Source organism: Pelecanus crispus, chromosome 2 (genome assembly GCF_030463565.1).
Source record: "Pelecanus crispus isolate bPelCri1 chromosome 2, bPelCri1.pri, whole genome shotgun sequence".
In the NCBI taxonomy this organism is placed as follows: domain Eukaryota; kingdom Metazoa; phylum Chordata; class Aves; order Pelecaniformes; family Pelecanidae; genus Pelecanus; species Pelecanus crispus.
In genome coordinates this window covers 116,300,060-116,324,393 of record NC_134644.1, presented here as the reverse complement: position 1 = coordinate 116,324,393, position 24,334 = coordinate 116,300,060, and the positions used below count along the sequence as shown (strand labels likewise).

The following is a 24,334-nucleotide window of genomic DNA, read 5'->3' as shown; positions in this document are numbered from 1 at the left end:
ACAAACTTCAGTCATCTACAGAACAGTGTTAATAGTTTCAGTTGTCATGATACAAGCTATTTACTGATCTCAGTCTCAAGCATGATTTTTCTAAGGCCACCCATTGATCTGAATCATACATACTAGACTCCATTTCTAATGTATTCTTGGTTAGGAATATTTATTAATAAATATTAATTATCACTTGAAAGAGAACATTGAAATAGTGCTGTTAGTTATTTTATAAAATAGCTAATATAACAGTAAAAATACAGTATGTTTTAATAGACTCCAGAATCAGGATAATGCATTCTATGTGGTTCAAACAGAATGTTGATTGATCATCAGTTTTCTAAAAAGTCTGCTTTAATAATTAGCATACATTATGTATAGATTAGGTTTGGTTTTTTTTTTTTTAAAGTATTATAACTACTGTCACTGGTTGGTTGTGAGTCTGCTGTGCGTTTAAAAAAAAAAAAAGCTTAGATCCTCAGACAACAACTATAAGAAAACAGTAGCTTAATGATGTGGGTGGTCAGTCTATTATAGACTAAGAGAAACCTCAGACATCTAAGAAGTCCTTTAAAGTCAGGTACAATTATTTCTGACACATTTTGTAATTACACTGTGAAGTCCATAATCCTTTATGTTAAAAGCACTTTTAATTACAAAGCATCTTCCACTGCATAGGTATGTGTCTTTGTTTGCTGCTGCTCTTTATTAAGTAGTGCTTTCAAATGCTCTTCCCCCACCTCAGAAATCAGGAAAACAATAAATAATCTTACTTAGGTATAAGAAGGACTACTGGTTTGTTATTGAACTAGACAAACTGAAATCTACAGTGCTCTCTATTTTATTCCTGAAAATCTAAAGCACAAATGGCATTATTTCAGTGATTCCTGTACCAAATGTGCTTAATTTAGGTGCTCTCCCAGTTGCAGATTTCCTGCTCTTTTGCCCACTTAGGGATGTTGCCTAGAATAATTGCAGAATATCACTCTAACCTTCACTTACCTTCCTGAGTCATCATGCTTTCCAAATAAAAGTCACTATCTTCCAGAATAACTGATGAATACACACAGAGGCAATTGATGATTCAACAATAAACCTATTTTATCTGAAATCAGAAACTACTAAATAGTTGCTGCAAACAGCTAGCTGTTCCAGTCTCCCAGAAAAGCCTTTTCATCTTTGGATGGGGGGTTCAAACTGTTTTTCCTCGTCATTATAAGCATTGTCTGTAAACTACGTTAAGATCAGAATTTCATCTAGATAAGAAAAGTACAGTCTCTAATAGTTTCACCTCTGTGGCTATGGAATTCAGTAAACAATTCTCTCAATTCCTCCTAGTCTTAACTGGCCCTGACACGGTACCGGTACCGTGTGTAGTTTTCACAAGAGTTGCGATCACTGAAAACAAAGCAGGTTTTGTCACTAGCAGCATCAGCAATGACTAAAGGCAGTAGCAATCTGATGAATAAAAGTCTCTTTTGTTTCCATGACTTCTACCTCTCCAAAGGGTTGGGGGGTTTCTTTTGGTTTGGTTTTGGAATTTGTTTGGTTTTTGGTTTTGTTTCCCCAGAAAATTCCAACTGCTACATTCTGGTTTTCATTTAGAAGCTCCCAGCACTTTTTGCACTGCTCTTGTTTTCCTTCATCCAAACCTTTCTCTCTGTCTGATGCTGTTCCCTAGATGTCACCAGCTTCAAGCACTCAATTCCTTCTGCTATTTTTCTATGCCTTGCTCTGGTGACCCCTTTACACATGCAACCTGTTACATTGTTCCTCTTGTGGCCTTGCATCACCTTTTCCAGATTCCCTTTGGCCACATTCAAACTAAAAATACTTAATGACTGAGGAAGTGGTGGGGGCAGATGTTGATGTAAAATGTAAAGTTTAAAAAAAGGCATTTATATCTGTCTTGCTCTATCTGTAGTTCATATTAAGTCTTTTTATATAGAACTGGTCAGCCTCCTCATTTATGTAGCATTTTTAGCATAACTGTCTTCAATACTAACCAAGCTGCAGTCCTGAGATAAAAAGCTTTTGACTATTTAATGCTGTGCCCTATTCCTGACAGATCATACAGGCCACGCATAATATAAAGTCCATATTCAGCACAGAGACGGGACACCAATGAAATCATTTTACGCAACAGAGATGTATCTCTCTGCAAATCTCCTGTGCACAGGCAACAACTGCATCTCCACACCCTTCCCGCAAAGCAATGGCATTCAGTTGTGCAGTCAACATACATTGTAACCCCATATCCTCCTGTATTCTGGTACACTGTTTAACAAATGGACCGTGAAACAGATTATTCGCCGTGGGCGGGCAGTGGGTTGAGTCCTGGCCACGGACCAAACTGACCTCTTACATTCTTAGCATTCATAAGCCTTTAAATCATTAATATGGTAATGCTGCTAATAGGCTGCAGTGCAAGGCAACAGGCGTGCACTCTCGGTCTCATTGCTGCAGAGTGGTTTTCTAAGAGAGAAGTGGTCGGTTCTCTGTGTATAAATGCTGTCTTCCCCTCCAAATTCCTGATCAGTAGTTCTCGAAGTATCCTGCTCAGAGGGGGATGCTTCAGCTGCTTCTGTGCAGTCAGTACCAGACCACATTCCTTCAGTGGCTGTACCCACCCGCCCTTGACAGTGCTGCGGGTTGCGCTGTTAAAAATAAGCCAGGCTTTGTCCAGTCATAGCTTCTGCTGTGCTGTTTGTACTGGGACTGACAGACTTGTGAGGAATGGTGCTCTTCTCCTTGCAAATGTAATCTGAGAGAATCATTTGTCAAGCAGGGTAGAAGCGGTATGCTGATTTGGTTTGGACATGTGTGACAGATGAGTAGGATCTATGCTGGTGAGGGAAGGGTGGCAGCCAGGAGCCACTTGCCACCCGAGAAAAAGGGTAAGGCAGAAAACTGACTCACCTGTGAAACCCAAGACCTGACTGGAGCAATTTATAATTGATTTTAGCTGCAAAACTGCTCTTATAAAATAAATGTTTCTCACAGTGAGATGAATCACTTTTACTTGGAAAGCTACACATTTCATCTCAAATATATCCTTGGCTTAGTGAGTGTTAAATAACTGACAGTCTAGACAGGACTCCAACCCTTTGTCTGAGAGGTCAATTGCTTTTTCTTTTTTCTCAGAGAATATAAACATGAGAAATTCTTCTGTGTAATGCAACCTACACCTATCCTTTCCCCATTTCCCCTCCCACATGCTGCAGTACAGATCTCTACTGTCAAGTGTTGCAAGGTGTTTTACTCAGGAGTCTTAGGGAGACGGAGCTGGATGGGATAAGATGCAGGTGCTCTTCTGCTTTAGCAACAAAAGATAAGAAATGAAGCCTAGAACAAATCCATTGGCTGTTCTTGGACCTGATTGGCTTAATTCTAAATGATCTGAGGAAAAGAAATAGTGAATCAGGGAAGCTTTTTGATTGTATAAAAATCTTCAGGGTAAGTCAAAACTGCTATCAGTTAGAATGAGTTTCAGAAGTATTTCATGATACTGATTTGAATAAAACAATACTTGATGAAATTTAATATCCGTAACAGCGTAACACAGGGAAAAACAACTCTGTGTCTGCAGTGAAGGGATCTAATTTAGCAGTCACCATTCTCAAAAGACATCTTGGAGGTAAAGTGGACAGTTCAATGGAAAAAAAAAAGCTCAGCAGCAGTCAAGAGGGCAAACACAATGTTAAGACTTATTAGAAAATAAAGACCAGAGCAGAAAGCATCCTAGAACACTGCATAAATTAATGGCCATGATGTGAATACTGTTGCTCCCATTTCACAGAGGCTGCAGTAGAGCTAGTAGACATAGAGAAGAGTGATAAGCAAGGACCGTCACAGGAGTGGAATGTCCCCCTCCATCACAGGGAGATTAATTAGGCTAATACTTTCAGCTCAGAAAATGTTGGACAGACCAGGAAAGAAAGAACAACTCAAATACTAAAAACCTCACCTTACACACAGCTACAATGGTCATTAGGAGCTGTTAGTCACTGTTTCTCAGAATAGAAGAATTATGGGGCACCAAATTAAGGCATTAGCTTTACAACAGAAAGAAGCACTTCTTCACAGGATGGAATCCAGTTGTGTGTGGCAGGTAATGCCATAGGAGACTTTGGAGGCTGAAAGTGAACTGGGGGAAAAAAGCAGTTACATAACTTAATGGATGCTTCAAAAGGACTATTAAATCTGATGGTCCGGATCCAGTCTTTGGTTCAACAAATCCTGAATCACTGATTGCTGGGATGTAGAAGGGTATTTGAGAGGGAAGTGTTACCATACTCTTTCCCTGGCACCCACCACTGTCAGAAATGTAATTCTAGATTAGATGGATCTTCCACCTAACTAAGACCAGCTGCTGTCAGTGTGCTCATCTGGTTAGAACATGCTTTTTCTCCTGATAATCTTTAGCATGACTTCTGGCAAAAAGGCCATTCTGTCCTCATTCTAACATCTCCCACACTCAAAACACTAGGACTTTACTGATAAGCTCTGCATTGTATTGGCGTCTATTCAGAGCTGACTAAACTCCAAAAGCAAGTCAGCAACATCTCAGATTCATTGTCCTCTTACAGCTGTACCACTTACTGTGTGATACAGATAATGGAGAGTACACATTCCAGCTAAAATTTGTTTTCACTCTGTCCTTCAAACAACTCAGTTCCCCAAAATCTCTGATGTGCAGAGAGGCTGGAGAGTTGAATGTAGATAAATTCCTGACTTATTTTTTTATTCCTGTACTCTTGGTTGAAGCTGTAAGAAAACACTAACCTGGATATTTTACTGACTTTGTTGAACACACAGTGCAGCCCATTCTCTGGCTCTGTTTGTTTATGTAGCTAAGTGACCTATTAAAATGGAAGTTCAAAACATAGCCACACCAAACACACATTCTGCCTGAGAAAACAGGCAGGTACATGCCTCCCTCTTCTCCAGCTGCTACAGCTGCTGCATAAAAATCACTACGAACAACTCTGCAAAAAGTCCTGGATGAGTTATTGTTAGCATTGAGGCTAAGCACAGGGAGAAACAAAGGGCTGAAAGAAAATACTCATTTCCAAAGGACAGAAAATGTTACAAATGAAAAGACAACAAGTGCTGGAAAGTGCAAAGGTGACTGAACTCAAACACGTTAGTATTCAGGGCTGGACTTTCAGTGTTTTTCCATTCGCCTTGTCAAACAGTGAGAAAAGCGTGTGAAAATGCAGCTAGAAACTGCTTTCGACAAGATGGTGGAATTCCTCCAGTGTTGCTTCACGCTTTCTCAGACATTTCATCCATGAACATGTTTACCCCTGACCTGATGTAGTGACCTCTGCTTTAACATCACAAAGTTCAGACCACATCTTGTGGGCTGAGACACAAACAACAACATTACCTCCACTGACAGCTACAGTTATAAGGCAGACAGATGAGCAGCATTAAAACAACTCCCCGAGACCTATGTTTGAGCATAGGTGGCAATTAGTGACACTACAGCTTCCACAGCAACAAGCTTAATGCAGACAACAAAGCAAGAAACTTTTTGAGGACCATATGAAATATAGTGGCTCTTCTAGGCAAAATACATCACCTGCAAAGCACTTGTGGTAAATGCATATGCTGGCGTTAGCCTTATTAGATTGTATGTTTCTGTGTGTCTTGCTGTCTCCCTTCCCCTTTTGAAAGGTTTGACCGTGCTGTCGGATTCTTGGGCTGTTTCCAGACTCTCCTGCAGCTGCAACATCTCTGGAACTCATGTGTCTCTCTCAGATTTTGTCACGAGAGGCTGACAGATTGAAAAAGTGGGCGTGGAGATACATGGGCACATGCTTGCACAGAGCATGGCTTCCCATGTTTTGTTTCCTCAGGAAATTGGGAAAAAAACCCCAAAGCCAAACCATTTTAATTTTTTTTTCCTTTTTTTTTTAATTTACATGAAAAATTTGCAGACAAAAGAGGAGAGAAAGGAACAACACTCACCCTGGGACCTTCTTCCTAAAGGTGACTGTGGGGTTAGTGGCATTTACTAGCCTGCTACAAGCCGTCAGACTGAATCCACCATTTGGATTATATTTATTGCTTTGGTATTTAATGTAAGGACTAACGAGTTTTATAACACTGGATAGACCCTGGTTGATATTCTTATGTGTCAAAATACAGCAAATTCATCATTCTGAAAAAGAAAGTAGTAGTTACCATGTCAACTGTTCTGCTATGACATTAATTTTTCTCTAGTCCTTAAAAACTCCAGTAAATAGAAATAGTCCTAGCAACAGCCCTGATATAAACACAAATAGGTTTCCTGAAAAGCAGGAAGCAGCTTAACAATCGTATCATATGAGCAGCTAAATACAGAAGAACTTTGCTGGGGTTTTTCCAGGGCATTAAAGCAAAATTCCATGTGACTTTGTGGGAGATGACTATTGCCTAGGCTGCTATTACTGGAAAATCCTTCTGCTCTGTAGCATGGGCATCTTACACATTTTGTCCTGCCTTGTGAAATTCATCATCTTGTAGGTATCCATTTCTATTTTAGCCTTTGCAAGAGCAAGGAGTATGTGAGAAAGGCTGAAGACAAGAACACTGGAGGCTCTGCAGCCTCACATGGCCCCATCGGTTTGTCTTGACTGTGAACATATACAGCTTTTTCAAGGCAGCTGGATCTCGCACAGGAGCAATATGAGTATTTAATTTGCTGTTACCCTCTGATGCCACTGCTAAGGCTGACAGCCAAGATCCTTGTCAGTGCTGACTAACAGGAATAAAGAACCACATGGGCTCTGCCCATCACATCAGAGCACCAAAGAGCTCTCCAGTGGAAATGAACTAGGCTTTCACCAGCTAGAAATCTCAGACTAATCCAGGCTTGGCCTAGCAGTCAGATATTCCTTAGTCCATGTCCTGTCTATCATAAAGGGTCATGGCACTCCCTAAAATGCAAGCATGGACCTCTTTTACTGTTTAATCATTTGCTTCCACGCCTGGGAGTGAGAGATACTTTGAGAATGTAAGTCATGTAAACTGATTGTTCAAGAGGCTGTCTGGAGCATGAATTTGCAAAGTTGGGCTGATAGTTTGTATATATCGTGACATCTTACTTATTTTTCAGGTTGAATATATTAATTATTTTTTTTTTTAACAACAGAAGTTGAGTTAAAATTGTAAAAGGAAAGAAAAAGGGAAAAACAATGGAGTAATTCTTCAAGTGAAATTTTAAGAAAGCTTTCTTCCTATTTTGTGCATGGTGAAAAAGGGCATACTCTAAATACTAAATTAGCCTATGAAGTGAATGGGAAGACAAAAAGACTATGAGTTATGAAGGTTAGAAGACAATATATATTATAGGTGTCTGAGAAAGAGACTACTCAGCCAAATACAACAAGTGAAAATCCATTGTACAGAATTTACAGTGTGTTCCTATGTTAATCTATTTATAGAATGAATGTCATGGGCTCAGTCAGATGAAGCACCTAGAGAGAAATCTTTAAAGATATTTAGGTGCCTTAAATTTCCAAGAGGTATTCAGAGGGGGTTTAAAATACATCCAGAAGTAATCCGTAGCAGTTAAGTACATAGTAGGATTTTGAAACACCTAAGCGCCTTTAAAATCCCAGACCAAGCTTGTGAAGACTTAAAGAGCATGTGTAGGCTTTTGTAGACACAGGTTATAATGGCACCTCCACCTCCTAAGTCAGCTGAACTACTAAGTAAACACAAACATGGATGAAAAGGATTTGAAGGTACATTTACATTCAATGACCAACAAACGGGTGTTGCTTCTTTCAGATTACTAGCAATAAAACACGGAGAAGCTGCAGGTTGATTCAGGTCTGACTGAATATTAGAACATAGCTATAAAATGGATACAGGTGAGATGCAAATTTGTTGGGTAAACTGTTGCTCACCTTCATCAAGCACACAGTTCTACAGTCTTACACGTACTTCAGTGAGTTACTTTGTATATGTGGGAAACTCACTGAAGTTTTGGCCTCTAAATGGTGTTTGACCAACTGTCGTGGTTTAACCCCAGCCAGCAACTAAGCACCACGCAGCTGCTCACTCACTCCCCCTACCCCAATGGGATGGGGGAGAGAATAGGACGAGTAAGAGTGAGAAACCCACTCCTGGGTTGAGATAAGAACAGTTTAATAATTGAAATAAAATAAAGTAAAATAGTAGTAGTAGTAGTAGTAGTAGTAGTAGTAGTAGTAGTAACAATATAATAATAATAATAATATACAAAGCAAGTGATGCACAATGCAATTGCTCACCACCCGCCGACCGATACCCAGACAGTTCCCGAGCAGCAATTGCTGCTCCCCGGCCAACCCCCCCCAGTTTATATACTGAGCATGATGTCATATGGTATGGAATAGCCCTTTGGTCAGTTTGGATCAACTGTCCCGGCTGTGCCCCCTCACAGCTTCTTGTGCACCTGGCAGAGCCTGGGAAGCTGAAAAGTCCTTGACTAGCATAAGCAGTACTTAGCAACAACTAAACCATCAGTGTGTTATCAACATTATTCTCATCCTAAATCCAAAACACAGCACTATGCCTGCTACTAGGAAGAAAATTAACTCTATCCCAGCCAAAACCAGGACACCAACTGCTGCTCCCAAACAGTAGACAAACCTTGCAAAGATGACAGATACTGGCACTGCAACCTATACGGCTTTTCAGAAGGCACATGGGCTAAAGGTTCTACTACCATACACTCTCATTGCTTCTTTTACCCCCTCACTGGCCTGCCTATGTCCATTTTTTCCTTCTTACTTTTATTCTCAAAATATCACTTGATTCAGATGATCGAATGAGTTTCATCTACTGCTGGGTTATGTCATTCAGGACTTATCTCCATGAACGCAAAGGAGCACAGAGGAGCAGTGGCAAGTGGGGAAGCCCCAATAACATTCCCAGAGAAAAGGAGCCTCTGCCCCAGCTCCTCCCAGCGAGGGGTCAGCCTGTGGGCTGGCACCCACCACAACCAGTCAATGGGAGAGGCTTCATGGATCACTGTACGGAGAGGGGTTACTGCCTGCAGGGGTATGGGACTCTGCAGGGGATGGAGGGGAAGAGCATCTTTTGGGATTGTACACGATGACTTATAGGATGATTAGAAGAGGAATCAAAGATGGGGAAAAGGGGGGATAGAAGTGCTTAAGTATGGAAAAAGAAAAGGATATGGGGCTAAAATGGCCTGGCTGGGTGTAAACAGGTTGCTGGTCAGTACATCTGTCTGGCTGTGCCTTACACCTGATCGCCTCAGCCTGTCTTGCCTTATTTAACTGTGTTTTAATTATTTTCATGGATGAGAGGGGGTCTATATTCCATGTGTATGTGTGTGTATGGTGGTCTAAGGGCCAGCAATTAGAGGTGGGGGCCGCAAGTCATAGAGTCCTGTGTGTCTGTGGTGGAGCAACTGGAGAGACCAGAGTGCGTGCACATCATGTAGATCTGTATGTCAGTGTGTGGTCACTAGGAAACGCCAAGCCAGGCTAGCTGGAGAGTTGGGTAAGAAGCTTGGGAGTCAAGTTTTGGAGCAGCCATAAATCCGGGTAAGATAGCGAAGAGACCAGATGACCTGTGAGGTGGCTAGCGGGGGGACCAGGGGGTCCAAGCCAACTACTGAGGAGACTGTGGCGGGGTCTGGGGGTCAGCTACTGGTAAGGTCACAACCCTGGACCAGCTACCAGAGAGACTTGTTTGCGTGTTTGCATCTCTGTGTGAGGCAGCTGGGGGTCCAGGGGCCAGATACTGAATAGGCTGAAAGTCCTAAGACCAGCTACTGGAGGAGGGAGCCATAGTTTGTGTGCGTGTGTCTCTCTGTGTGTGTTTGTACATCCAAATAGCAGCAACTGGAGTGGAGCTGTGGGCCTCTCGGGATAACACTTCCAGGTGCCAGCAACTGGGAAGACTTTGGATCCAGCTACTGAATAGGATGAGTGTCTAAGACCAGCTCCTGGAGGGATCCATATTGTATAGATGTATACAAATACATACTTATTTTCCATTAATGGGCTTCTGTCCTGATCAGGCAGAGAGGAGAACAGGATGAGGCCATTAGTGCTGTTTGTGTTTGCATGAGTGCTCTGTTTTCCGCCTTTGTCTATCAGTGTGGCCAGCCGTGTGTGTATGTATATGTGTGTAGGGCATGTGCGTGTGCGTATGCGTGTGCGTGTGCCTATTGGGAGCACACACTCAGCCTTACTGCTAGCTGGACCTGGGAACTAACAGAATTTTAAGTGGCATACCAGCAGAAATGATGGCAAGTTGATGGCAAGTATGAGCCACATGACAGTATATGGAAGGATCTGCAAAGCGTGGGGAAAGCCAGGCCTGGAAGGCATATTCAAGGACATATAGATTCAAGCAAAGCCCAAGACGACCTTGCTAATCAGGCTACTAAACAAATGACTCGTTCGTGGATCTCTTCCAAAAATTCAGATCACACACAGAAGGGCATTTATTTGAGTCCTTCAGCAGAGAAAAAGGCACAGAGTATCCAATTCTGTGCTGGTGGCTGCTTGCAAGGCAAACACACTGATCCTCCAGCTGCTTCACTGATGTCAGAAAGACATTTGACTCAGCCCAGCATGGTGTGTGTGGGCTACTTGGAGGTCATTTGCAAGAAGCTGCAAATTTCCTTACTGGAAAACATTTATGAAAAGGCAAGGCTGGAGCCCAGAGCACACAGTCTAGCTTACATCGGTCATGTCACAGCAACACAAGGGTGGGCAAGAAGAAGGTGACCTCCCAGCCTAGGTACAGATTTTGGGTTATTTGGGGGTTATTGATTGATTGATGGGGGTTATCTTAACCATGTTCAAGCTGGAGAGAGTGCCTAAGATTCTTCTCCCGGAGAGTCCCAGCTGGGTCACCTTTGATCAAGCAGATAATGAGGTTCTGTAACTCTGGCCTCGGGGCTGCTCTTGCAGACCACAGCAGAGATGTGGTCAGACAGTAAAGATGTGCATAGGCAGATGAATGCCTCCCACCAGGGCTATATATCAGAATATGCTACATAGGCAATGGCATCCCACGGAAAAGTCACACTGGCATTAAACAGGCAGCCAAGCTAGGCAGCTTTTCTCTGCCTGGGAAACCGTGCATCAGCTACTTAAAGGGATCATAAAAGAGATACAGCAGGTGTGGGAACTTGTTTCGTCTCTGGAGGGGGAAGAAAATGTCCCTTTTCATTAAAAATCAAGCTATGCAAACTCTACATATTCCAGGGCATGCTCTGTATTGCGGTGACATGAGCTTTCAGGAAGGCTGCTCCATAGAGACTGCTTGCCTTCCCAGTCACCATCTTCAGGCAGCAGCGTGTTACCTGCTGGCAAAACCGCATCGGACAACAGCGATGCAAAGACGACGGCCGTTGGCAAGGCGCTGAGAAGGTCCACCCGTTTCTTTGGATGCTGCCACCTCGGCGAAGCCTGCAACCTGCCGGGCCGAGCTGGGGCCAGGCCCCGGAATAACAGGAGAAGGCGGTGATGTCCGCCGGCACAGGGCCGGGGCGGGATTCCTTGGCGGGTGAAGACGACGTACGTGGGTTCGCCAAAGGCGCTTTGGGTGAGAAGCACGGCGGGGATGGGAGCCACCTCTGGGGCAGGAGGGACCCCCGGGACCCGCCTCGCCGACTAGAAAACTGTGAGAGCTTGCTGGGACAAAGCGGCGGGGGCCTCCCCCCCGCTCCTTGAGCCGGCGGCGGGAGCCGAGGGCGGACCCCGGCGGCGGGGGCGGCCGTTGGCGGAGCGCGCGCGGGGCGCCGGCCGTTGGGCGAGGCGGGGGGGGCGCGAGGCGGGGGTGGGCGCGCGCCGCCGCGGAGCCCATAAAGCGCCGCCCGGTGGGCGGGCGCGGCGCAGAGCAGAGCAGAGCCGGGCTGGGCTGGGCGGCGGGAGCGCGGGCAGGGCGTCGCCATGAGGGAGATCGTGCATATCCAGGCGGGACAGTGTGGAAACCAGATCGGGACCAAGGTGAGCCTGAGGGGAGCCGGGGCCGCCGCCGCTTGCGCAGCCTCTGAGTGCCTGGGGGACGCGCCTGGCCGCTTCTCCGGGATGTTTCGCCCCGCGCCGCCGTCCCCTGTCCCGAGAGAGCCGCTGCCGAGGGGCGCCGGGCGCGCCCGGGCCGCGGGGCACCGCGCATCTCGCCGCTCCCCGTGACCGCAAAAGGCTTTGGGAAGTACCGAAACCAAACGGGACTCTTTTTTTTTTTTAGTTATGTTTAAACCGGCCAGGACGTGGCTCAGAAGTGGGCAAGGGCGGTGGAAGCCCGAGCAGCCCCCTCCAAGCCCTGCAACGCCGCAGCCCGTCCGGACGAGGAGTTGGGCGGCCGCTGGCTTGAAATCCCGGTGCTCGCCCGGCTCTGCCTGCCGGCCCGGCCCGGGCGGGCACGGGAGGGGAGGGGAGGGGCGGCGGGCACGCCAGGCATCCGGCAGCTGCGGCCGGGCCGGGCCGCGGGGCCGCCGCCGCCCCCGGTGGGGCCGGGGCGCTGGGCCGGGCCCCCCGTGCTCCGCAGGGCAGTTCCCAACCTACTTCTTTTCCGCCCTTAGTTTTGGGAAGTGATAAGTGACGAGCATGGCATTGACCCAGCCGGAGGCTATGTCGGTGACTCAGCGCTGCAGCTGGAAAGGATCAATGTCTACTATAATGAATCATCCTGTAAGTGTGGGATGCGGAGGGGTGTGGGAGAGGGGACTCTGTGGGGAAAGGGCACAGAAATCTGGGAGCGAATGGGTTTGTGAAGCTGTATTACACATCTGGTCACGCTCCTCGTGTGCCATCAGCCCCTCAGATCTCGGCTCCCCCCATTATACACAGAAAAGTTTATCTATTTTCTTATAAACTGGTAACTGGGTGTTACCTCCCCAGGCAGAGAGAAATGGCACAAGTAACTGTCCTTCGGGTCTGGAGGTGGAGGTTTATTATTTAACACCATGCTAGGCATTTGCTCTTCTCATGTATGATTATTTCATCAGATGTGTCTTGTCAGTTGCCCCACATGAAACTGTTGGTTATATTATATGAGCCTGCATCTGTAGTACTATGTCTCTGATTTCGTGACTGATAGGGTTGGGCCACAGGTAGTGGAGCACTCAAAGGTGATTCATTAATGAGATGCCAAAGGTGCCCAAATCCTCTGAGTCAGTCTGGCATTGAAGGGTGTTAACAGTGTAAAATGGGGATCACGAGTCCTTTGGTCTATTGACATGAACCTGCAAGTGCAAATGTTTCATCTTTTGTCCAGCTCTGATTAATTCATGTTATTTACCTGAGTTTCCTCCAACAATTTCAACAGGATAACAGATTCTTTACTTGTGCTTTGTAGTAGGTGTGCTAACTACTACTGTTTGCCACCTACACCAAGTAGCTCTTTCAGTAGAGGTGAATCCTTCAAGCATAAAAGCTTGTGAGATGTATTAGGATCATTTGAATGTAAATGCTCCACTCACCCCATTATTGACAGATTGTCTAGTTTCTTATAAAGAACATGTCAGCCATTTTTTTCTAATCGGAAACTTCCCTCCCTCATACATATTGTTAAAAAAGAGCTTACAAAATGTAATATACCATCTGTAGGGCCCAAAAGATGTAAGGTCTGTTTTTCAAGCAGAACTGATTTGTTCCTACAGTGCTGTGTTTTTTCACCACCGTGACTTCTTGTATAGGAAATATTTATATAGGTACAATCTGTATTAGGCTAATAATGGGACATAATGTATCTGTGTATTGAGAGCTATAACGGTGTGAGCTTATTTCAGAACATTAAAGGCATGCTTACTTTTCATTCTAGCCCAGAAATTTGTACCAAGAGCTGTCTTAGTGGACTTGGAGCCGGGAACCATGGATAGTGTGCGATCTGGTCCTTTTGGTCAGCTCTTTCGGCCTGATAATTTCATCTTTGGTATGTGGATGTCACTTTTAAAAAAAACAAAACTATCCAACAGGTGTTTGATTACCAAGTGAATGGTCAAAAAGCATTTAAGCTCCCTATTCCAAAGTGATTGTTAGCGCTGAGAAATCCTAATAGTTTAACAATACAATTCTAACTATCTGTCAGCTAAAAAATCCTATGAACTGAAAGTTGTTCTCCTGTTAATCATTCCTTCAATTAGCAAACTACTGAAAGTGTCCTATGGTATTCAGATAAAATACACTTGCTTTCCATGTATATGAACTCCAGAGAAATTGAGACCGCTTCTTTACAACAAAATACATGGAAATTCTGCAGAAAATGGAGAGGTGGGGGGGCAAAAACCTCAACCACAAACCAACCAGACCACTCTTCACTTGAATTCACCTTAAATGCTTAAGCATTAAATTGTTTATAGGCTGCATAATTCAACTTTTTCAGCAGATCCTTACAGTATAGTGAACAGTGGAGGAAGACCAACTGTAACATGGAAAACAGTGTCATATATAGCCTATTACTGGGTTATTTTCCAACATAATGAGGAACAGTCTGAGAGCATGTGGGGAACTTCTGGTTTTGCAGTGTTCTTGCAGATGGTTGTTCTAGCCTTTACTGTTTCACTTTGGACTTCTGTAGTACTTTCCATCTAAGCTTAAAAATGCATATTACCAGGATTAAATTTCATAGCATCCTTACAAAGTACAGAAGCATTATTGGTCCCTTTGCACTAACAGAGGAACAGTGTGTGAAAGTTAAGTGATCCACTTGCTGAAACAGGAAGCCTGAATGAAAGCTACCATGAGAACTCTCATGTCCTTTTGGTTTCCAAGTCTGCACTAGCCACAAAACACATTTCCTCCCGCCAAGGCAAGCTTAGGTTGCAACTTAATTTGGTATATTGTTAACATAAGGAAGGAACAATGCCAGGGACAGACAAAGAAAAGATAAACATTGTTTGGGTGGTATAAAACAAACTTAAGCCTGGGTTGTTGCTGTTGAGATGGGGAGTAAGAAGCTATACAGAGTTCTTTTAACCCTTTAACGGACTTAAAATTTTCAATGCTGTCCCTATTGTTCTCCTGTATATTCCATGGCAGTGATGTTAAGGGTCTCTTTCAAAGAAATTTTAAGTTACCCCATGTAGAAGTAAGCTTGGGGAGAAAGGCCATGGACATAGGCAGCTTTATGAAGTACATTTCTATCTTCAGGTTTCTCCTTTCACTCCCTTTCTCCTGCATGGAACACATAAGCCCTCTTGAAAGTGAATTCACATGACCTATGGAAATACCTGGACTGGAGCTTTACAGTTTGGCATACCACCAGTTAAAACAGAGCAAAATCAATTCAGAGTGTCTTCAACAATAGTCCAGTTCACTGTCCTCCCTTCCTGCCAAACTAACAATGAACCAACAGCATGTGATCAACTTGTATCTGACAGAGGCCCCTGCCAGCATCAGGCACTGTCCTCCCAACCTGCTGAATAATGCAGAATGGCTGCCTGAGCGCTGAAGTAATGATCTCTGTCAAAAGCCAACAAAGCATTTTGTTTTCTCTTTTAAAAATCTGGCCTGGGCACACAAAGGATTTTGTGGCAGAAGCTGGCAGTTCCATACTTGCTGTACCCCAGGCTGTTGGGCTTATTCTGATGGAGGTGTTTTCTGCCTCTGCTTGTATATACCTGCATGTGCCCACATCTCCATAGCAAGTAACTGTGGACCATCAGTCAGGATTTCATTCAGGTATATCGAGTACATGATCACACACTCCAGATACAGTAATTTTAGCTCAGACCAGCAGGAGATTGAGTTGGACACAAACCAATCCTTGTGCTTTAATGCTTGTGTTGACAAGGTAGCGATCTAAAAGGTGAAGAAGAGTGGGTGCAATGATCTTGTTTGTGTATGAGAGCAGCAGGTCTTCTGGCCTTCTAACAGCATATGATTGCCCACCAGGAACTGCTGTGAACTCTGATGTATCTCCTCTTGTTAACCAGTTTTCATTTGTACGTTTTTGCATTTGTCATTCTTTTCTTGTGTACACCCTTGCTAGCTTTGCTGCACGGATACCACCCCAATTTAAGTTGTCTGAACTGGTAGGGGCAACCACAAGATGGCTGTTAGCCCATCAAAGGAGGTGTCTTTCCCTCTCTAGATCATACCGTCTGTTCTGCACCAAGGCTGCTCATACTGGGCTTCTAAGCATTAGTGTGCAAGCTACTGATTGCTCTTTCCAGGTTTGTCTTTCATTTCAAGCAGTGAAGAGAGGAAAGCAGTGAAAGAAGGTTGCAGGAAATAGTTGCCATTTTAGGGATTAAGAAATAAATTGACCGTTAGACAAATGGCTTCTATGCATTGTGCAGCTCAACCTGAACATGTGTGATAACGCTACAATGTGTTAGAGAAAGAAATAGTGGTAGGAGGATCTGGAGGTACCAAGAGTGCAGATAAGTTGTGGGATTGCTTCATGTAGCCTTCCTTTAGATCACAGTAAATTCACAGTGAGAAAAGGCAGAGGCAGGATGCTAGAGATGGGCTGCATACAACACAGAGCTTCCAGGACTGGCAAAAGATCTGCCAAGTCCTGTTTTTTGTGGACACAGGCTCATTTTCCACCTAGAGATTTAGTCCTGGTGGAATTCAATCATTTTATGTGTTTGTCTAAGATTTTCAGAGGTCTGGTAGGTACCTGACAAGTGGAGGGCATCCAGTAGGGTTTCACAGGACCATGATCAAGATCTCCAGGTGTGTGGCAGCCTTGTAAGAGCCATGGCACCTCCAGACTGTACTGTATTGTCATGGGTAAGAAGTTTGGAGCTTCCAGGGCTAATTGTACATGTTCTGTGTGGTGGTGGTGATCGTACAGTGCTATAGAGCCAGTGGGTCTGGAAGTATCAGATTACTGGGCATATACACATGCACAGCAGGAAATCTCAAATGAAAATGTCAGAGACCCTTGGCAGGTGGCTGACTAGTGGACGAAGTGCAGTGTTACTGTGGGAGTAGCCGATAGTTGTGGGCTGGAGGGAAGCCATTAGTATTGCTGTAGGCAGCCACTGCTACAGTTCCACTTTTAAATACAAAGTTTGTATTAGTGCAATAGAGAGGTAGTAGTACTCATGTGGGCATCCAGGAGTTTGTGTGACTCAGATTAAGACTGAAGGAGTCTGGAGCGTTGGAGGGCCCAAAGGAGGACAGGTCCACCTCTGTGTTAGGCATTTTACCTCCTAACTTAATTTGCGAACTAAGCAAAAGCAAGAAAAATCAGTCTCTACTGATTCTTTTTTTTCCCCCCCATGAAAATATCATTTCCACATTTGTGAGAGTGATTGCCATTCTCCTCTTACCTTGTACTTTGTTCCTATTCTCTGCTTATTGTCCATTCTCTCCTATTCTCCATTCTCTCCTTAATCTCACTGCCCACTGAAGGATGATATGATGTTTACACAAGGGGCAACCTGTAAAATAAAATGAAGTCCTAAACTCAGAATTTAGCTTTGTTAGGATTCTTCTGCATCTTGGAGTGATGTCTGCTTGTTAGTGTGCGTCCTGATGTGCTGCCCTATCTGTAGTAGGGGATCTGCTCAAGCAGACTGCAGATGGTTACAAACATAATTAATTCTGGAAGGATATTACTTTGTGCTTTGCCCAGCTGGACAGGAAGTGCTGAGCTCCCTAGGTTCAAAGAGAGAAAAATGTAGCAACATATAGAACAATGCATTAACTAACCAAATACATCATGAGGAAACCAAGCATTTATTCAGTGCAAATGAAGTGCATCGTATTTAAACAATATCCTGGCAAGCGGTTTCCCTGATTCATAGGTTTGGCACCAACACAGTGCACTGGGAATTGAAATGAGACATGGTAATAGGAAGGAAGGGGAAGGTCTTGGAGAACAACGCAGAAGCTGGCAGCCCTATACGTAATTCTGAAACTATTGCTTTTTCTGAATACCACTCACAAGAGTACTATCGAGTTCAGTGGCACTATGTATGTACGTAGTAGTCACTGTGAGGAACAGGAATATTAAAAAACTGGTTCCCCATTTAATCCTTGTTATCTAATAACAAAATAGTGACATAGCAAAGGATCCAGACTGTTCATCTTAATAAACTGAGTGGCTCATAAAATGAAAATGGAAGCCTTGGGGAGAAAATAAGGGGCTCATGAAATGTCAGTAATCCAATTTGGCAAGTTGCTTTGCAGATTCTGAAGAATAGTGAGTTTGTAGGGAAACCAGTAAAAGCTAAAAGGCACTTAACTTCCAAGTTTTTGAAATAACATTCTTCAACCTTTGGTCGATCAGTATTTTCATTCAGGCTAGGTGACCATGAACTAAAAAAGCTGTACTTCTTGATATAACAAGTTAAATAGGACTTCTGAAGCCCAGCCTTATCCTTGAATGACAACAATGCCTCTGTGTCTCACAAGAATAGTCCAAGAACCTTTCATTTAGAAATGTGTATCTGTGATTTAGCTTTGTATACGTCATGGTCCTTATAAACAGAAAGTATTTAAATATTAAACAGTTGTCTTGTGTTTATGGAATGGGCAGGACTGGGAGTGTGAAAGCTTTCAAAACAAGGAGTCAAGGCTATCTTTGCATTTATGGAAGGTTAAATACCAAAAAAGAAAAAAAACCCAAACACCCAAAGGCATAAATGAAAACTACCAGGCATTTGAGGCAAAAGGAGACTATACAAAAAGTTTATGCCGATACTTCCGAAGATATTTCTAGGCAAAATTGAAGAGCACAGTTATCTACCTGACAGATTTATAGCAGCTTTTGTTATAGATGTGAATCCATTTAGCATGCAAATTCCAAACCTTACCAATAATTTTATACATTTTCTTTCCCTATTGTATGTTATTTTAGGACAAACTGGTGCAGGAAACAACTGGGCTAAAGGACACTATACAGAAGGGGCAGAGTTGGTTGACTCCGTACTTGATGTAGTAAGAAAAGAGTGTGAACACTGCGATTGCTTGCAAGGATTTCAGCTCACTCATTCCCTGGGAGGAGGGACAGGGTCTGGCATGGGAACCCTACTCATCAGCAAGATACGAGAGGAATATCCGGACAGGATAATGAATACCTTTAGTGTCATGCCCTCTCCAAAGGTTTCTGATACAGTGGTGGAGCCTTATAATGCTACCCTCTCGGTCCACCAACTGGTTGAAAATACAGATGAAACCTACTGCATTGACAATGAAGCTTTGTATGACATTTGCTTCCGCACCCTGAAACTCACCACTCCAACATATGGTGATTTAAATCACTTGGTTTCTGCTACCATGAGTGGGGTAACTACATCCCTGCGTTTTCCAGGCCAACTAAATGCTGACCTCCGGAAGCTGGCAGTAAATATGGTCCCTTTCCCACGCCTTCACTTTTTCATGCCAGGCTTCGCTCCTTTGACAGCCCGAGGCAGCCAACAATACCGAGCACTCACCGTTCCAGAGCTCACCCAGCAGATGTTTGATGCCAAAAATATGATGGCAGCCTGTGACCCAAGACATGGCCGATACTTGACAGTGGCTACGGTCTTCCGTGGTCCCATGTCCATGAAGGAGGTTGATGAGCAGATGTTGGCCATCCAGAACAAGAACAGCAGTTACTTTGTGGAGTGGATCCCAAACAACGTCAAGGTGGCAGTGTGTGACATACCTCCTCGTGGCCTCAAGATGGCTTCCACGTTCATTGGCAACAGCACTGCTATTCAAGAGCTCTTCAAAAGGATCTCGGAGCAGTTTTCAGCCATGTTTAGGAGAAAGGCCTTCCTCCACTGGTTCACAGGAGAAGGAATGGATGAAATGGAATTTACAGAAGCAGAAAGCAACATGAATGATCTGGTTTCAGAGTACCAGCAATACCAAGAAGCAACAGCAAATGATGGAGAGGAAGCATTTGAAGATGATGAAGAAGAAATCAATGAATAAAGAAATTACATGCACTATTTTCCAGGCCAAATTCTCAAATCTGGATTTCTAATAATTAGGCTTATAAATCTGTATTTAGGCTTTTTAAAAAAAAAAAAAAAGAAAAAAGAAGAAGGAACATGAGTCTCGTTAGAGGTGCTCTTCAGAGTCCATTGAGGTCATGGAGACCTGAGGACGTTCAGCATGTCTGCAAATCAGGCCATTTTTATTCCTGAGACAAACATAAGGCATTCAGTTAAGTCTTTGGCCTAAGAGTCTGAACACAGAGATTGCTAGTTTGGGAATTTTTTTTTTCCAAACAAAGTTTGTTGTCCCCAAAGTTGTACAAGAGAAAGCATACAATAGGCATGAAAATCTACAACAGAGCGCTACACTATTTTCATCCAATCATGAGTAAGAAAATGGGTTTGAAGTATTCATTCTATACCGAATGTACAATACTGAACTGCCAGGAACAAAACTTATTCATAATAAAAAGAAGAAAAAGTTTTTAGCTATTCTGTACAGTAACTGTTAACAGTGATATTTGACTCCAGTCCTCTGAAACCAAAATAAAGAAAGATTAGTATCCTCTCAAGCAAAAGTGTTTTGGGCAGTCAATGCTATACAAATATCCAGTGAGCTGCAGACCAGAGGCTGGATTTATGCTATGTGACTTCACCATTTGCTGCTGAATAATCACAGATTATACATATGAAATCTAGCCATTTGTGATGTGTTCTGTAAGGACCCTTGGGGTTTAAAGTCGCACCCCAATATTTTGCTGGCCCCTGTTTTTCTGGCTATCACCAGTTACTGGTGCTACTCCTATCTCCATTCCATGTAGCCCATATAGCTGAAATTCAGGTATTCCACAGAACATGGTGGGAGAGGGGACATAGGCTGTGTGTCGATATATCTTGCTACCTAGGTTTCTAAGTTCACCACACCTATAAATGCTATGGATGTGTTATTACCAAGATAGGTTAAAATCACTGGACAGATTAAGGTTAAAGTACAAATAAAATAATTTATCCACAATATTCAAAACAGCTGGCAAAATGGAAGATGAACAACACTATCTGCTTACACTAAAGCTGAAACAGAAAGGTCTTTGTCTTACCCCGCTGACTTGCTGCCTTGACAAAGTGACTGTTGGGCATCCGCTCTTTGTGCATGCTTTATGTTTCTGCTCATATGAATTAAACAGCCCTTCTCCATTAGACAGCCTCTACCAGAGAACACTGTGTCTACATGGAGTCTTTTATTTAGGTCGGTCTCTAGGCAACAAAACAAACAAACAAAGGAGAAACTGTCAGGAAATCCAAAGTTAAAATGTTTCAGGAACTCTTTGCTCTTTTTCTTCTTGCCTTCAGAAGCACTTTCTAAGCAAAAGTGTTGCTCAATACTTAAAAAGGCACTTTACAAACATAGTGTAATTTCCAAAGGTCCATTGCTCCTAACAAGGGGATGTTATGTTTTGTTAGTTTGGGATTCAGGGAATGAGACAGTATTTTATAAAGTATATTAACCAGGCAACTGTTAATCACATAACCTGAAGCTGTCGGCCCAAATTTATTCTACACAGAAATGGAACTAAACTAGTTTTAATCAAGTACAAGTTTTTCATATAAAGTGACTTCACGGGACAGTTGGCACATACTAACCAAACTGGCTTTGGCATAGGTGGATAGGCAGAGATGGGGAGGGCCCGGCTGATAAGCTTTTCAGGGGTCAGGATGGAGTCAGCAAATTCACAGGGTCTACATTCTTTGCAATGGCTAGTGATGCCTAAAGAATGTATGCAGTGCATCTTTAAATATGCATTTTATAAATGTTGCCATATGTTGTGGCTACGTATTTATCATGGCATGAGATTAAGCTAAAATGCAGCGTGTGTTAAAGAGAAATTAGCATTTAGTGCAATACAAAGCAAGAGCCATGGGGAATAAAGCCATTAAACGTAGGTGTTTAGTTGATGCTTTGTAAATGGCAAGCTATTAGCTTCAAGAGGGAGGAGAACATGTTACAGGCTCAGAGCTGGCCATCATACAGCTGTGGCACAGACTTTCCAATTAAAGCACTAGCATAGTGTCATCTGAATGAAGTAGAACCAACCATCTTACAGCTTGTGGAACTGCATTTTGTTGTAACACAGACTTCATAACTAGGTCCCAGCCATAAATTCTGATATTCTTGTGAGGAAAAAAAAAGCTAATACCTTAAAAATGCCAAGAATAATTGAGTTATTCACTTGGTGAACCAGCCTGTTCTTCATTGCTTTTCATACACTGACTTAAAATCCAGAAAATATAGACTCTGAGCCTGTGGAGTCCAGAACTAACAATGTCCTCTGATCCTGCTTTGACGCTTAGCCATTCTTTTGCATGTGTTTACTTGCAAGTGCTTGATGTGAATTTCTAGAATATGTGGAGGTGGGGGAGGCAAACTAATGCCCTCTTTAGAAAAAAAAAAAAAAGGAGACAGATCTCCCATCTGATCTTAGGGGGAAAAACCCAACCCACTGAAATGAACCAGGAACCTGTAGTAGGAACATCATCAGAGCACCAACTTGCACATAAGCAGTAAGAAAGCCATGGGAACACAACTGCTTCCTGTTCCTCTTCAGTCAACCAACTCTGATCATCTTCCTTTCCTGACATAAAACTGAAAATTGTTTTAGCAACAGGTTTGGTGAACAGTTCCTTCAGTTGCACTTCAAGTAACTTCCTGCTTTTTCCTTGGAATCATCTCTTCTATTTTGAAATCCACCTGCTGAGTCCCACCTGGCTTTGTTCCTCTTATTTTCACATTCCTTACCTGTGTGTTTTCATTTTCCCCGTAGTTTTTCAATTTAGTCTCTTGCCCCTTTTCTTTCTGTGCCTAGCCCACCTTCCTTTTCTCTCCTTTTTACTGCTTTGTACCTGGCCACAGAGAAACACATAGAAGCAGGCTGCCAGGACAAGCCAGACCTAAGAAGACCTTGAGGTGCAGCTCCCAGTACCGCCCAGACACAAAATCCTCTGCCAACACTGGTCAGGGAACACAAAAAACCCCACAACCTACACCACGGACACCACTTGAAAACAGAGAGTGGCCGAAGCGTGCCATGGGAAGGAGGTGTGGTATCAGGACAGAAATTGGAATCTAAACCTGATGGGCCAGCTCCTTTGCAAAGTCGCTCTGGTCAAAGCCAGGAAGGAATCACGCAGACCAGTTGCAGACTTGACAGTCCCTGAGCAGGCTACCTTAACCAAGCCACCGTAGGTTCTTGATTTCTCTGCATCCCAAGATTACAGCTCTCCATTTCTTCTCCTGCATTTCTATCTCCTGGGAACAGGGTCAGGCTGTGAAAGAGGGTCTAGACCTGCTCCTTCTCCCAGCAGTGGGAGGAGCAGGGACCTCAGTGGCTGCCTCCATGCTGTACAAGCCCCTACTAGTTCAAGCAGCGCTGCTCTCTGTCTGCAACAAAAATTAATCTGGCCTTATTGGCAGCCACAGCACAGACTGAACTTGATTTTCTTGATTTACGTTAAAACACCTGAAGTCTTAAATTCATGAGTAGGAGGTGGCTAACAGTCCTCTTCAAAGCAGCAGGTTGGATAAACAGCTTACCCACCCACCCCCATCTTTATTTTGATTCCAAAATCCCAACACAGTCAAATTCTGCCACTTTTAGCACAAAAATATTATGACTTACTGGGTTAGGACTACACAAAGCAAGTTAATACTCTAAAATAGGGGCAAATGGACTTGCCTCTCCTTTACATTACCATATGCTTATTAATTGCATGCTGCAACTAAACACAAGCAAAATTTAAAAATAGACAGCTAAGCAGGGAGTAAGAGAAAACATTTCCTGGGGAGGACATGATTCTTTTACAGTCTGGTGGTGCTATTGTGAAGAGTTAGGTTAGGGGATTTTTTTGGGGGGGGTGGTTGGTTGTGGTTTGTGGTGGTGTTTTTTTAAATAAGGAATGAGGAAATGAAGAATTCTGACCTTTATGACATAAGCACATTTAGTCCTCAGCACTGGCTACAAATTGCCCATTCCAATCAAGAAGTGTTCAGCTAAATGGGAGGGAAAAAAATAGAACAAACGAGGCAACAATACGGGATACACATAAGGTACAGCACTAGAGCATATGCACAGAAATCAGTTGCTACTTTATGGTGTGTGCAAGATTTAAGCTTTATAAAACCAGTTGACTATTGCAATAAATTATTCTAAACTTCAACTCCAATAATAAAAGAACTGAAGCTGAGTTTTATTCAGGATGCTTTCCTGTTTATCATTCATTCTACAACAACAAATCCAATAGGGATACACAGAATATGCCCTAAATTGCTGTCTTTGCTCCATTTCCCTTGTTCCTCTTCACTGTAAAGCCAGGTGACATCAGAGATGCCAACAGCTCCATCATGAAGGGAAAAAAAACAAACCAAAAAACCATAAACCAAATAATTTCCATAACCAATTTACTTCAAATAACTCAAGCAAAGAGCTTGCATTTGAC

At 43.4% G+C, this 24,334-nt stretch overlaps 1 protein-coding gene across 2 annotated transcripts; it reads left to right on the top strand.

The window, feature by feature from the left end:
• The first annotated feature begins 11,906 nt into the window (after positions 1-11,906).
• On the top strand, positions 11,907-19,838 carry TUBB6 (tubulin beta 6 class V). Of its 2 annotated transcripts, XM_075704893.1 has the most exons (4): positions 11,907-11,963; positions 12,539-12,647; positions 13,780-13,890; positions 18,775-19,838. In XM_075704893.1, exons 1-4 carry the CDS (start codon positions 11,907-11,909, stop codon positions 19,836-19,838), a joined length of 1,341 nt encoding a protein of 446 aa, XP_075561008.1. The 2 variants fall into 2 exon arrangements, with proteins under 2 accessions (XP_075561008.1, XP_075561009.1); XM_075704894.1 differs by lacking the exon at positions 12,539-12,647 and having other exon boundaries at positions 13,785-13,890.
• Positions 19,839-24,334: the final 4,496 nt, after the last annotated feature.

What these genes read in the sequence shown, in the direction of transcription:
- TUBB6 (XM_075704893.1), top strand. Translation starts at nt 11,907, where the DNA reads ATGAGGGAGATCGTGCATATCCAGGCGGGACAGTGTGGAAACCAGATC. An exon ending in GAAACCAGATCGGGACCAAG is followed by an intron (nt 11,964 to 12,538) that starts GTGAGCCTGAGG and finishes TTCCGCCCTTAG; the next exon opens with TTTTGGGAAGTGATAAGTGA. An exon ending in CTACTATAATGAATCATCCT is followed by an intron (nt 12,648 to 13,779) that starts GTAAGTGTGGGA and finishes TTTTCATTCTAG; the next exon opens with CCCAGAAATTTGTACCAAGA.